Source organism: Piliocolobus tephrosceles, chromosome 16 (assembly GCF_002776525.5).
Source record: "Piliocolobus tephrosceles isolate RC106 chromosome 16, ASM277652v3, whole genome shotgun sequence".
Taxonomy (NCBI): Eukaryota; Metazoa; Chordata; class Mammalia; order Primates; family Cercopithecidae; genus Piliocolobus; species Piliocolobus tephrosceles.
The window spans coordinates 76,545,763-76,556,346 of NC_045449.1; the positions used below are offsets into that span (position 1 = coordinate 76,545,763).

Here is a 10,584-nt window from a genome sequence, read left to right on the forward strand (position 1 = left end):
AAGGAAAGGCCGGGCGCGGTGGCTCAAGCCTGTAATCCCAGCACTTTTGGGAGGCCGAGACGGGCGGATCACGAGGTCAGGAGATCGAGACCATCCTGGCTAACACAGTGAAACCCCGTCTCTACGAAAAAATACAAAAAAACTAGCCGGGCGAGGTAGCGGGCGCCTGTAGTCCCAGCTACTCGGGAGGCTGAGGCAGGAGAATGGACTGAACCCGGGAGGCAGAGCTTGCAGTGAGCCGAGATTGCACCACTGCACTCCAGCCTGGGCGACAGAGCAAGACTCTGTCTCAAAAAAAAAAAAAAAAGAAAGTGATGACTTTATAAATCGTGTTTAAAATCTCGAGGTGGTTGCCAAGGGAAACCAGAAGAGTAGCTGTATCAAGCGGCAAATCCACGGCTGTCTGCAGAATCAGAGGGAGCACGGAGTGTGCACGAGTGTCCCCGGGGAGCAGAGAGTGTGCACGCGTGTCCAGGGGAAGATCTGCAGAATCAGAGGGAGCACGGAGTGTGCACACGTGTCACCGGGGAGCAGAGAGTGTGCACGCGTGTCCAGGGGAAGATCTGCAGAATTAGAGGGAGCACGGAGTGTGCACGCGTGTCCCGGGGGAGCATGTAGCGTGCATGTGTGTCCGGGAGGAAGATCTGCAGAATTGGAGGGAGCACGGACTGTGCACACATGTCCCAGGGGAACATCTGTCCAAGGCAAAGAGGAAGGAGCAAACCCCAGCAACTGGATCACTCAGTAACGGAGTTCTGAGGCTCCTCTCCAGGAAGAAAAGCTCCCTCTGTGGAGGGTTTTCCCAACATTAAACATTGGAAACAGGGGAGGGCCAGGCACTGCACCTGCACCCCTGTCCGTCCATGCACCCTGTAGTCTTGAGGGGGTAGCTCAGCCTCTCTGGGCCTCACAATACAACCTCTCTCGAGCTGATTCCCCCTCAGTAAGTGAGGGTCATTATCATCAGCTCTTAGCAAAAATGAAACAAAGAAAGAACAATGGGATTTTCACGCTGGGAAAAGGATGCTGAAGAAACAGCCAGGAGAAAGGATTGGAGAAGACGGTGAGACCCTCATGCTGGGGAAAAGGGTGGCAGGCAAGAGGTGGTGGCATCTGGTGTAGTTAATCCACCTCCCTCCCTGTCACTAATAAACAGGCGCGGTGCCTAACGCCCGTAATCCCAGCTACTCGGGAGGCCAAGAAGGGAGGATTGCCTGAGGTCAGGAGTTCGAGACCAGCCTGACCGACACAGTGAAACTCCATCTCAACTAAAAATACAAAAATTAGCCGGGCCTGGTGGCATGCGCCTGTAATCCCAGCTACTCAGGAGGCTGAGGCAGGAGAATCACTGGAACCCAGGAGACAGACGTTGCAGTGAGCCGATGTCACACCATTGCACTCCAGCCTGGGCGACAGAGCGAGACTCTGTCTCAAAAAATTTTAAAAAAATGTGCAAAAGGCAGAAAGCTCAGCACTCAGAGAAGGGTCACAATTTGGTGTTAGAAACACCAGCTCGGGTGATGGAAAGACAGGGCCCTGCTGTGCCCCGACAGTATCCTGGGCCAGCCTGGTGATGTCTTTTGCCTTCCACCCTTGCCTGGAGAGAAATGGAACTTCCAAGGAGAAAGAACCTGAACCAGGGACCCAGCTGCCAGACAGAAATGGGGCCAGGCCACCGGGAACCAGGGGGACCAGTGTGTGTGAGGTGTGCTGCAGAACAGAAGACACTTCCCTGGGTAACAGGCAGAGCAGGGGGTTCCGCACAGCCTGTGGACTCAGGTTGCCGACAGGGTCCAGGATCCAAGAACTCCGCCCTCCAACTACAGACCAAGAGGAAGACAAAGGCCCAGGAGGGAGAATCCAGGCCTCGCTGACTGTATCAGAGCAAAGGGAACACCTGGGCACAGTTGCCTGGGCAAGGACAAGATGCATCTGACCACCCCGGACAGCACAGGGCACGTCCACCCACAGAAGACAGAGTCTGACCCGGGGCACACACACGAGAGACAGGCAGGCCAACGGTGCAGACCCAGACCCACAAGCAGGCTCCAGGCTGGGACAACGGTGGCCGTGCAATGCGGGGGGCCAGGGTGGGGGGCAGGCATAACTGAAAACAATGCATCTTGATCCCTGCCTCAGGCCTCACCCCAGCTGGAGGCAGCCTTTCATGTCAAAGGTAAAACCATGCTTGTAGAGTACATTTTTGTTATCTGGGAGCAGCAAACGTTTGTTAAACAGGACCCAAAGTCCTAACCACAAAACACTGATAATTTAGATTATGTTAAAATTAAGAGCTTCTGTTCATCCAAAGATACTATTAAAGGAGTGGAAAGGTAATGTGCAGATGAAAGTGGATATCCAGGACCACACAGGTGACAAAGGACTCACAGCCAGAATCTATATTTTAAACTCTCCTAGCAATCATTGAAAGAAATTCAGCCAAAATGAAAAAACAGACATAAGACATGGGCATTTTTCTTCTTTTTCTTTTCTTTTTTTTGAGACGGAGTCTCGCTCTGTTGCCCAGGCTGGAGTGCAGTGGCCGGATCTCAGCTTACTGCAAGCTCCGCCTCCTGGGTTCCCACCATTCTCCTGCCTCAGCCTCCCGAGTAGCTGGGACTACAGGCGCCCGCCACCTCGCCCGGCTAGTTTTTTGTATTTTTTAGTACAGACGGGGTTTCACCGGGTTAGCCAGGATGGTCTCGATCTCCTGACCTCGTGATCCGCCCGTCTCGGCCTCCCAAAGTGCTGGGATTACAGGCGTGAGCCACCGCGCCCAGCCTTTTTCTTTTTTTTAATTTTTGGAGACGGAGTCTCACTCTGTCACCCAAGCTGGTGTGCAGTGGTGCGATTGCAGCTCACTGCAACCTCTGCCTCCCGAGTATAAGCGCTTCTCCTGCCTCAGCCTCCCACGTAGCTGGGACCACAGGCACACGCCCGGCTAATATTTTTTTGTATTTTTAGTAGAGACAGGGTTTCACCATGTTGGCCAGGCTGGTCTCAAACTCCTGACCTCTGGTGATCCACCCGCCTCGGCCTCCCAAAGTGCTGGGATTACAGGTGTGAGTCACCACGCCCGGCCAGCTTGGGCATTTTTCAAAAGAGGAAATTCGCATAAACATATGAAAAGGTGCTCAATTAGTTATCAGAGAAATGCAAAGGCAAACTGCACACCACCCAGAAAGACAGAGACAGCCCCGTGCTGGGAGGGAAGGCTTTGCTGGTGGGAGCACCAAGTGAAAAATGCTTTGGGAGAATCTACTACAGGGAAACCTATGTAGACATTTGCATGCCTGATACCCAGAGATTCGCACGCACAGGTAACTTTCAACAGAAATGCAAAGGATATGTACCAGTAATGTTTGCAGCAGAACAAGCCGTAATAGTCAGAAACCAGAAACCACCCAAATGCCCGTCACCCACAGGATGGAGAAATAAATCATGGTAGAGTCATGAAAGGGAAGTCACACGCCACGAGAATTAACACCCCACAGCCTCACGCAACACGGGAGAGTCTCATTCACACAATGGGGGCCAGAGACACAGTCACAGAAGTGCACACAGGGCGAGGGGCGGTGGCCCACGCCTGTAATTCCAGCACTTTGGGAGGCCAAGGCAGGCGGATCACTTGATGTCAGGAGTTCCAGACCATTCTGGCTAACAAAGTGAAACCCTATCTCTACTAAAAATAAAAAATTAGCCAGACATGGTGGCATACACCTGTAGTCCCAGCTACTCGGGACGCTGAGACAGGAGAATCGCTTGAACATGGGAGGCAGAGGTTGCAGTGAGCTGAGACCACACCACTGTACTCCAGCCTGGGCAACAGAGTGAGACTCCATCTCTAAAAAAAAAAAAAAAAATGTCGGGCGCAATGGCTCACACTTGTAATCCCAGCACTTTGGGAAGCCAAGGAGGGTGGATCATCAGAGGTCAGGAGTTCGAGCCAGCCTGGCCAACATGGTGAAACCCCATCTTTACTAAAAAATACAAAAATTAGCCGGATGAGGCCGGGCGCGGTGGCTCAAGCCTGTAATCCCAGCACTTTGGGAGGCCGAGACGGGTGGATCACGAGGTCAGGAGATCGAGACCATCCTGGCTAACACGGTGAAACCCCATCTCTACTAAAAATACAAAAAATTAGCCGGGCGAGGTGGCGGGCGCCTGTAGTCCCAGCAACTCGGGAGGCTGAGGCAGGAGAATGGCGGGAACCCGGGAGGCGGAGCTTGCAGTGAGCTGAGGTCCAGCCACTGCACTCCAGCCTGGACGACAGAGCAAGACTCCGTCTCAAAAAAAAATTAGCCAGATGTGGTGGCAGATGCCTGTAATCCCAGCTACTTGGGAGGCTGAGGCAGAGAATTGCTTGAACCCGGGAGGCAGAGGTTGCAGTGAGCTGAGATCGTGCCACTGCACTCCAGCCTGGGCAACAGAGCAAAACTCCGTCTCTAAAAAAAAAAAAAAAAAAGGAAAACTCCAAAACTAAGAGAAAATTAGGAGATGAAAATAACGTCTTTACTGAGCTAATGAATACGTTAAAATAGCTAGAATAGTTTACTGAAATCAGAATTACCAACAAATAGGAAAGGCATAAGATAATCACAAAAATTCAGGCCGTGCACTGTGGCTTACACTGGTAATCCCAGGTTTTCGGAGGCTGAGCCAGGCGGATCACCTGAGGTTAGGAGTTCAAGACCACCCTGGCCAACATGGCAAAACCCTGTATCTACTAAAAATACAAAAACAAATTAGCCCGGCATGGTGGTGGGCACCTGTAATCCCAGCTACTTGGGAGGTTGAAGCAGGAGAATTGCTTGAATCTGGGAGGTGGAGGTTGCAGTGAGCCGAGATCACACCACTGCACTCCAGCCTGGGCAACAGATTGAGACTCTGTCTAAAAAAAAAAAAAAAAAAAATAAATATATATATATATAAAATATATACACACACACACACACACACCCCTGGAAACTCAAAGAGTACATGCATACTAGAAGTTTAACACAAAACATTCAACTCTGAGACATGGTCTGGTTAAGCAGAGGCACTGAGACAAAAAGAAAGAATTCCTCAGAAATTCACGAAGGGAAAGACAATCCTCCACATGGGGAAAAATCAGCCGACCTCGGGCTTCACCACAGCCCATGCGAGCCAGGGGACGGTGGAATGACAGCTGCAAAGTGTTGGGGAAGAAAACAAATCTAAGAGTATTATACCCAGCCAAGATATCTTTATATCGTTCAAATATAAAGACCACGGGCAGATGGCCGGGCACGGTGGCTCAAGCCTGTAATCCCAGCACTTTGGGAGGCCGAGACGGGCGGATCACGAGGTCAGGAGATCGAGACCATCCTGGCTAACACGGTGAAACCCCGTCTCTACTAAAAAAATACAAAAACAAAAACTAGCCGGGCGAGGTGGCGGGCGCCTGTAGTCCCAGCTACTCCGGAGGCTGAGGCAGGAGAATAGCGTAAACCCGGGAGGTGGAGCTTGCAGTGAGCTGAGATCCGGTCACTGCACTCCAGCCCGGGCAACAGAGCAAGACTCCATCTCAAAAAAAAAAAAAAAAAAAAAAAAAGACCACGGGCAGACATTCTCAGACACAAAAACAAGCCATAATAGTCAGGAAATACTCGAGTCCTTCTGAAAAAAACGAATGATAATGAAATCTAGTTAATTAAGAGAGAGCACAATGAACAAAGACAGAAATGGTAAAAAGGACTTTGGTGAGCACTGACTATATATTTAAAAGTTGAATTGATACTAAATTCTTGTGGGCACTACAGCCACAATACAGAAGCAAGGGCTATAAATCTGAACAATATAAAAATAACAGCCTGGGCTACAAAACTCAGGAGGAGTCGGGTGGAGGGGATGGAGTGTGGAGTTATGAAAGCCCTCACCTTTCTTTCTTTTTTTTTTTTTGAGACGGAGTCTCGCTCTGTCGCTGGGCTGGAATGCAGTGGTACAATCTCAGCTCACTTTCACCCTCCACCTCCTGGGTTCCAGCGATTCTCCTGCCTTAGCCTCCTGAGTAGCTGGGATTACAGGTGCGCGGCACTGTGAGTGGCACCATGCCCGGCTAATTTTTGTATTTTTAGTAGAGATGGGGTTTCGCCATGTCGGCCAGGCTGGTCTCAAACTCCTGACCTCATGACCCGCCCACCTCGGCCTCCTCAAGTGCTGAGATTACAGCCGTGAGCCACCGCGCCCGGCTGCCCTCACTTTTCAATAACAGAAGCACTTATATTCACTGTTTCTCAGTGAAACATGTCATTAAAACAAAAAAAAAAAAGCATGGCCAGCTGCTGTGGCTCAAGCTTATAATCCCAGCACTTGGGGAGGCCAAGACAGGAGGATGGCTTGAACCCAGGGGGGTCAAGGCTGCAGTGATCTGCAATCCTCACCACTGCCTTCAGCCCAGGCAGCAGAAAAGACCCTGTCTCTGAAAAAATTAAAAACAAAACATAATGATCTCAACTTCTTACTATTTTTCAGAATAACTTTTCTTAACCCTAAAACAAATATTTGGTAGATAAAAAACCTGCAAGCGTACACCTGTGATACCAGTTTTTTCTTTTCTTTTTTTTTTTTTTTTTGAGATGGAGTCTCGCTCTGTCGCCCAGGCTGGAGTGCAGTGGCGGAATCTCAGCTCACTGCAAGCTCCGCCTCCCGGGTTTACGCCATTCTCCTGCCTCAGCCTTGGGAGTAGCTGGGACTACAGGCGCCTGCCACCTCGCCCGGCTAGTTTTTTGTATTTTTAGTAGAGACGGGGTTTCACCGTGTTAGCCAGGATGGTCTCGATCTCCTGACTTCGTGATCCGCCCATCTCGGCCTCCCAAAGTGCTGGGATTACAGGCTTGAGCCACCGCGCCTGGCCTATACCAGTTTTTTTCTACAGCATTTAGGCCAGGTTGACAACAAAGCTCTTGGTGGGAGGTGTCTTTTTTTTTTTTTTTTTTTTAGATAGGGTTTCGCTCAGGCTAGAGTGCAATGGTGTGATCTCAGCTCACTGCAACTTCTGCCTCCCAGGTTCAAGCGATTCTCCTGCCTCAGCCTCCCGAGTAGCTGGGTTTACAGGCATGTGACACCACGCTCAGCTAATTTTGTATTTTTAGTAGAGACGGGGGTTTCTCCATGTTGGTCAGGCTGGTCTCAAACTCCTGACCTCAGGTGAGTTTCGCTCTGTTGCCCAGGCTGGAGTGCAATGGTGCGGTCTCGGCTCACTGCAACTTCTGCCTTCTAGGTTCAAGCGTGATTCTCCTGCCCCAGCCTCCAGAGTAGCTGGGATTACAGGCATGTGATACCACGCTCAGCTAATTTTGTATTTTTAGTAGAGACGGGGGTTTCTCCATGTTGGTCAGGCTGGTCTCGAACTCCTGACCTCAGGTGATCCACTCGCCTTAGCCTCCCAAAGTGCGGGATTACAGGTGTGAGCCACCGTGCCCGGCGCAGTGAGAGGTGTATTTTTAGCCTAAACCCTCTCTCCCTGTCAAGGGAAAGCATTTAGAAGAAAACATTGGTCCATTGTTCTGGGTCATCCTCAGTTTAGCACGTAGCAACCAAAAGTCATGCAGCAGAAGCATCCCCGAGCCTCTGTTCAAACCAACCAGAAGGAAGTTTCACAAACATTCTGTGCGTGGCTCTTCTCACACACGCCCCACGGCACTCACCTTCAATCAAACTCAACACCGTCAACCGTCTGCTCCCCCAAAACACGCACAGCTCTTAAAGGGCCACATTCGTCTGGGTGTACAGGTTGTTGGGTGCTTTATTCCTCTAGCTCTGGTAGGGTTCATCCCTCACTGAGCCCAGACCCCGAGGGCACCGTGCGGACAAAGCCCTGTCCTCCAGGCGCTCAATCTCCAGGGCAGCGCGGGCCCTCGGACTTTGCCACAGCGACATCCGAACTATCTAGAAATGTGACTAATGGAAGCTTTTTGTTTTGTTTCCTTCCAATTACACTTCCACAGCCACACGTGGCTCATGGCATCTGACTGGACACCACGGTCCTAGAGACCTGCCGCCGAGCCGGGAGTGGGGTGGGGACAGGTAAAGACGCAGACGCCCCTCCTGCCCCACGGAGCACACTCTGCACCCACCGGCTGCCAGAGACTCCTCGGCGTGCTGCCGTTTAAGGAAGCCTCCGGGTGCTGGTCGTGAGCCAAGCCCATCTCAGCTGCTCCCCCAAACTCTGTGCCGCCTCCTCACCCCCTTCCCTAAGCTGAGGTGTGGCCGAGTACCTGAGTCTCACCCTACACTCCACAGTCTCAGGCCACCCCCTCCAGCCGAGCCACGCTCCCCTCCCTTGGTCCTCATGCAGCCTGCCTGGAGCTGCCCGTAGGGCATGGCCTGCAGCCTCTGCTCTGCAGCCTCAGATCCCGCTTCCTCCCGCCCGCTCTGGCAAAGTTGGTCTCTGGCAGGACCCTCCCCAGGCCCCAGAGCTCACAGGGCCTTCCCACCAAGACTCCATCTCCACGCCGCGGCTCCCCTCCTCCGCCCAGGACCCAGAGGGGGTCTCTGTTGGAAGTGTGGGTTCAGCCCCGAGGCGCGGCAGGAAGGTGGGCACAGGCGGGGGGGGGGCTCCTTCCCCAGCCGCAGGGTCGGCCTTATCCGCGCGGTTCCAGGGACGCGGGTGGGTGAAGGCCCCGCCTGCTCCTCACTCCGGGCCGAGGTGTCCGCCTCTGCGCATTCCCTCTGCTCCTGGCCCCCGCCTTTCCTTCCCGGGAGCCGTCCACCCCCTCGCCGGGCGCCGGCTTTCAAGCCTCAAACTTCGGGCATCCCCGGGCTGCCTGCCTGGGAGCTCTGGGCACTGCGGCCTCCCCTCGCCCTAGAAACCCCCCTCCGGCCGCTGTCGTGGGGGGTCCCCTCTCCCGCACGCGAGTCACCTGCGCTCCTTCCTCTCCCCCGGACACGCGGGACCCCTGGCCTCGGGACTGGACCCTGGTCTCCCCTCCCCTCCGACCCACGCGCAGACCCAGCACCTGGGAGCCTGCTCGCCGCGCTCCGCCCCAGGCGCCCCGGAGCTCGCGTCCCCTCCCGCCCCTCCTGCCCCCGCGGCCGAACGCGCACGTGAGGACCCGAGTCCTCCCCGGGTCCCCGCGGAGGCGGCCCCAGGTCGGGAGGAGTCCAGCGCTCGGCCCAGCCGCGGGCTCCCGCTGCGCGCATTCTGCGGAGAAGGATGGAGACTGCGCCGCGGGGGCCTCGAGAGGAACGGGGGGTGCCTGGTGTAACACAGACGCCGCCGCACGAGGGCCAGGCCGGGCGGAGAAAGGCCCGCCCGCGAACCGCGCTCCTCCTCAGCCGCGCGCCCCCGGACCCGGACTCCCACCCTCCCCGGGCCCGCGCCCCGGCCTCTTCCCGACCCCTCCCCGGCCTCGTGCCTCCGAACCCGGACTCCCACCCGCACCCCCTCCCCAGCCCCGCGCCCCTCCTCGGACCCACGCCCGCACCCAGGCGCGCCCTCCCCCGCGCTCACCCGCCGGGTGGCCGTACGGAGACTCGGCCGCGCCGTCCTGCAGGCTCGCCAGGATCTCGCCCTTGCCCACGTCGCTGTCGCCCACCAGCAGGAACTTGAGCAGGAAGTCGTAGGCCCGGACCGGGCTGCCCAGGGCGCTCATCGTGACGGCCCGGCGCCCCAACCCATGCCCAGCCTGCGGGGCTGCGCGCAGAGGCGGCGGCCGGGCCCCGAGAGGCGCCGCGCGGGCCCCGAGTCCTTGCTTGCAGCCGGCCCCGCCCCGCCGCCCAGCGCTGACAGCGCGCAGCCCCGCCCGGCCCCGCCATTGGTGGACCGCAGTTGCTAGGGCGGCTGCGCACTTTCATTGGTGTGGTCGTCCATCCATCTTACTCTCGTCACCGCCTCCGGGCTGAAGCCCAACCGCCCCTCCGGGAAGGACGCTGTCGCCGCAGCCAATGGAGGCCCGGAGACGGAGTGGGGGCGGAGCCAGAACAAGCAGGAGGCGGGGACTTTGCTCCAGCAGCCAATGGCGGGGCGGGGCGGGGGCGAGTGGGGGTGGGGCCGAGTGTTTACACTCTCGCGTGCGCCCGTCAGCGCCGCGAGCTCGCTCCCACGGGCGTCGGGTTTGCACACCCTGAGTCAGGCGGGGCGTGGGGCCTCCCCACCTGCCCACCAGGGAGACCTCCGGTGCCGGGCCGGGTGGGGCTTAGGGGGTCGGTCCAGTTCGCGGACGCGGCTGGAAGGCCCCCGCAGGCCGCTTCGCCGCAGGAGTCCCTGTCGCCGTAGAATCCAGGTTCGCGGTCTCTCCCCACGGTTCATCCAGGGCCTCGTCCTTGCCCCATTTACGCTGCGTGCCTGAATGCCTGTGTGTGCACATGCGCCTGTGTACGTATGCATGTGTTCATGTGTGTGCATGTCTGCGTGTGCATGTGTGCCTCTGCAGGTGTCTGCACATGTATGTGTCTGCGTGTGCATGTGTGCCTCTGCAGGTCTGCACATGTGCATGTGCATGTGTGCCTTTGCAGGCATCTTTGCATGTGTGTGTCTGCGTGTGCTGCTTCTGTCTATGCATGTGCTCCTATGTGTGTGTGCACTTGCTTGTTTGTGCATCCATGCGTGTGTTTGTGTGT

The 10,584-nt window shown here is 55.7% G+C and overlaps 1 protein-coding gene across 1 annotated transcript in view; it reads right to left on the reverse strand.

Annotated features, from left to right (window-relative positions):
- Positions 1-9,737, reverse strand: part of RAB40B (RAB40B, member RAS oncogene family) — a 48,916-nt gene extending 39,179 nt beyond the window's left edge. The window contains exon 1 of the mRNA XM_023194074.2: positions 9,476-9,737. Within this exon, the coding sequence (XP_023049842.2) occupies positions 9,476-9,617 (142 nt within the window). The 5' untranslated portion in view covers positions 9,618-9,737. The remainder of the gene's footprint in view (positions 1-9,475) is intronic.
- Between the last annotated feature and the right edge of the window lie 847 nt (positions 9,738-10,584).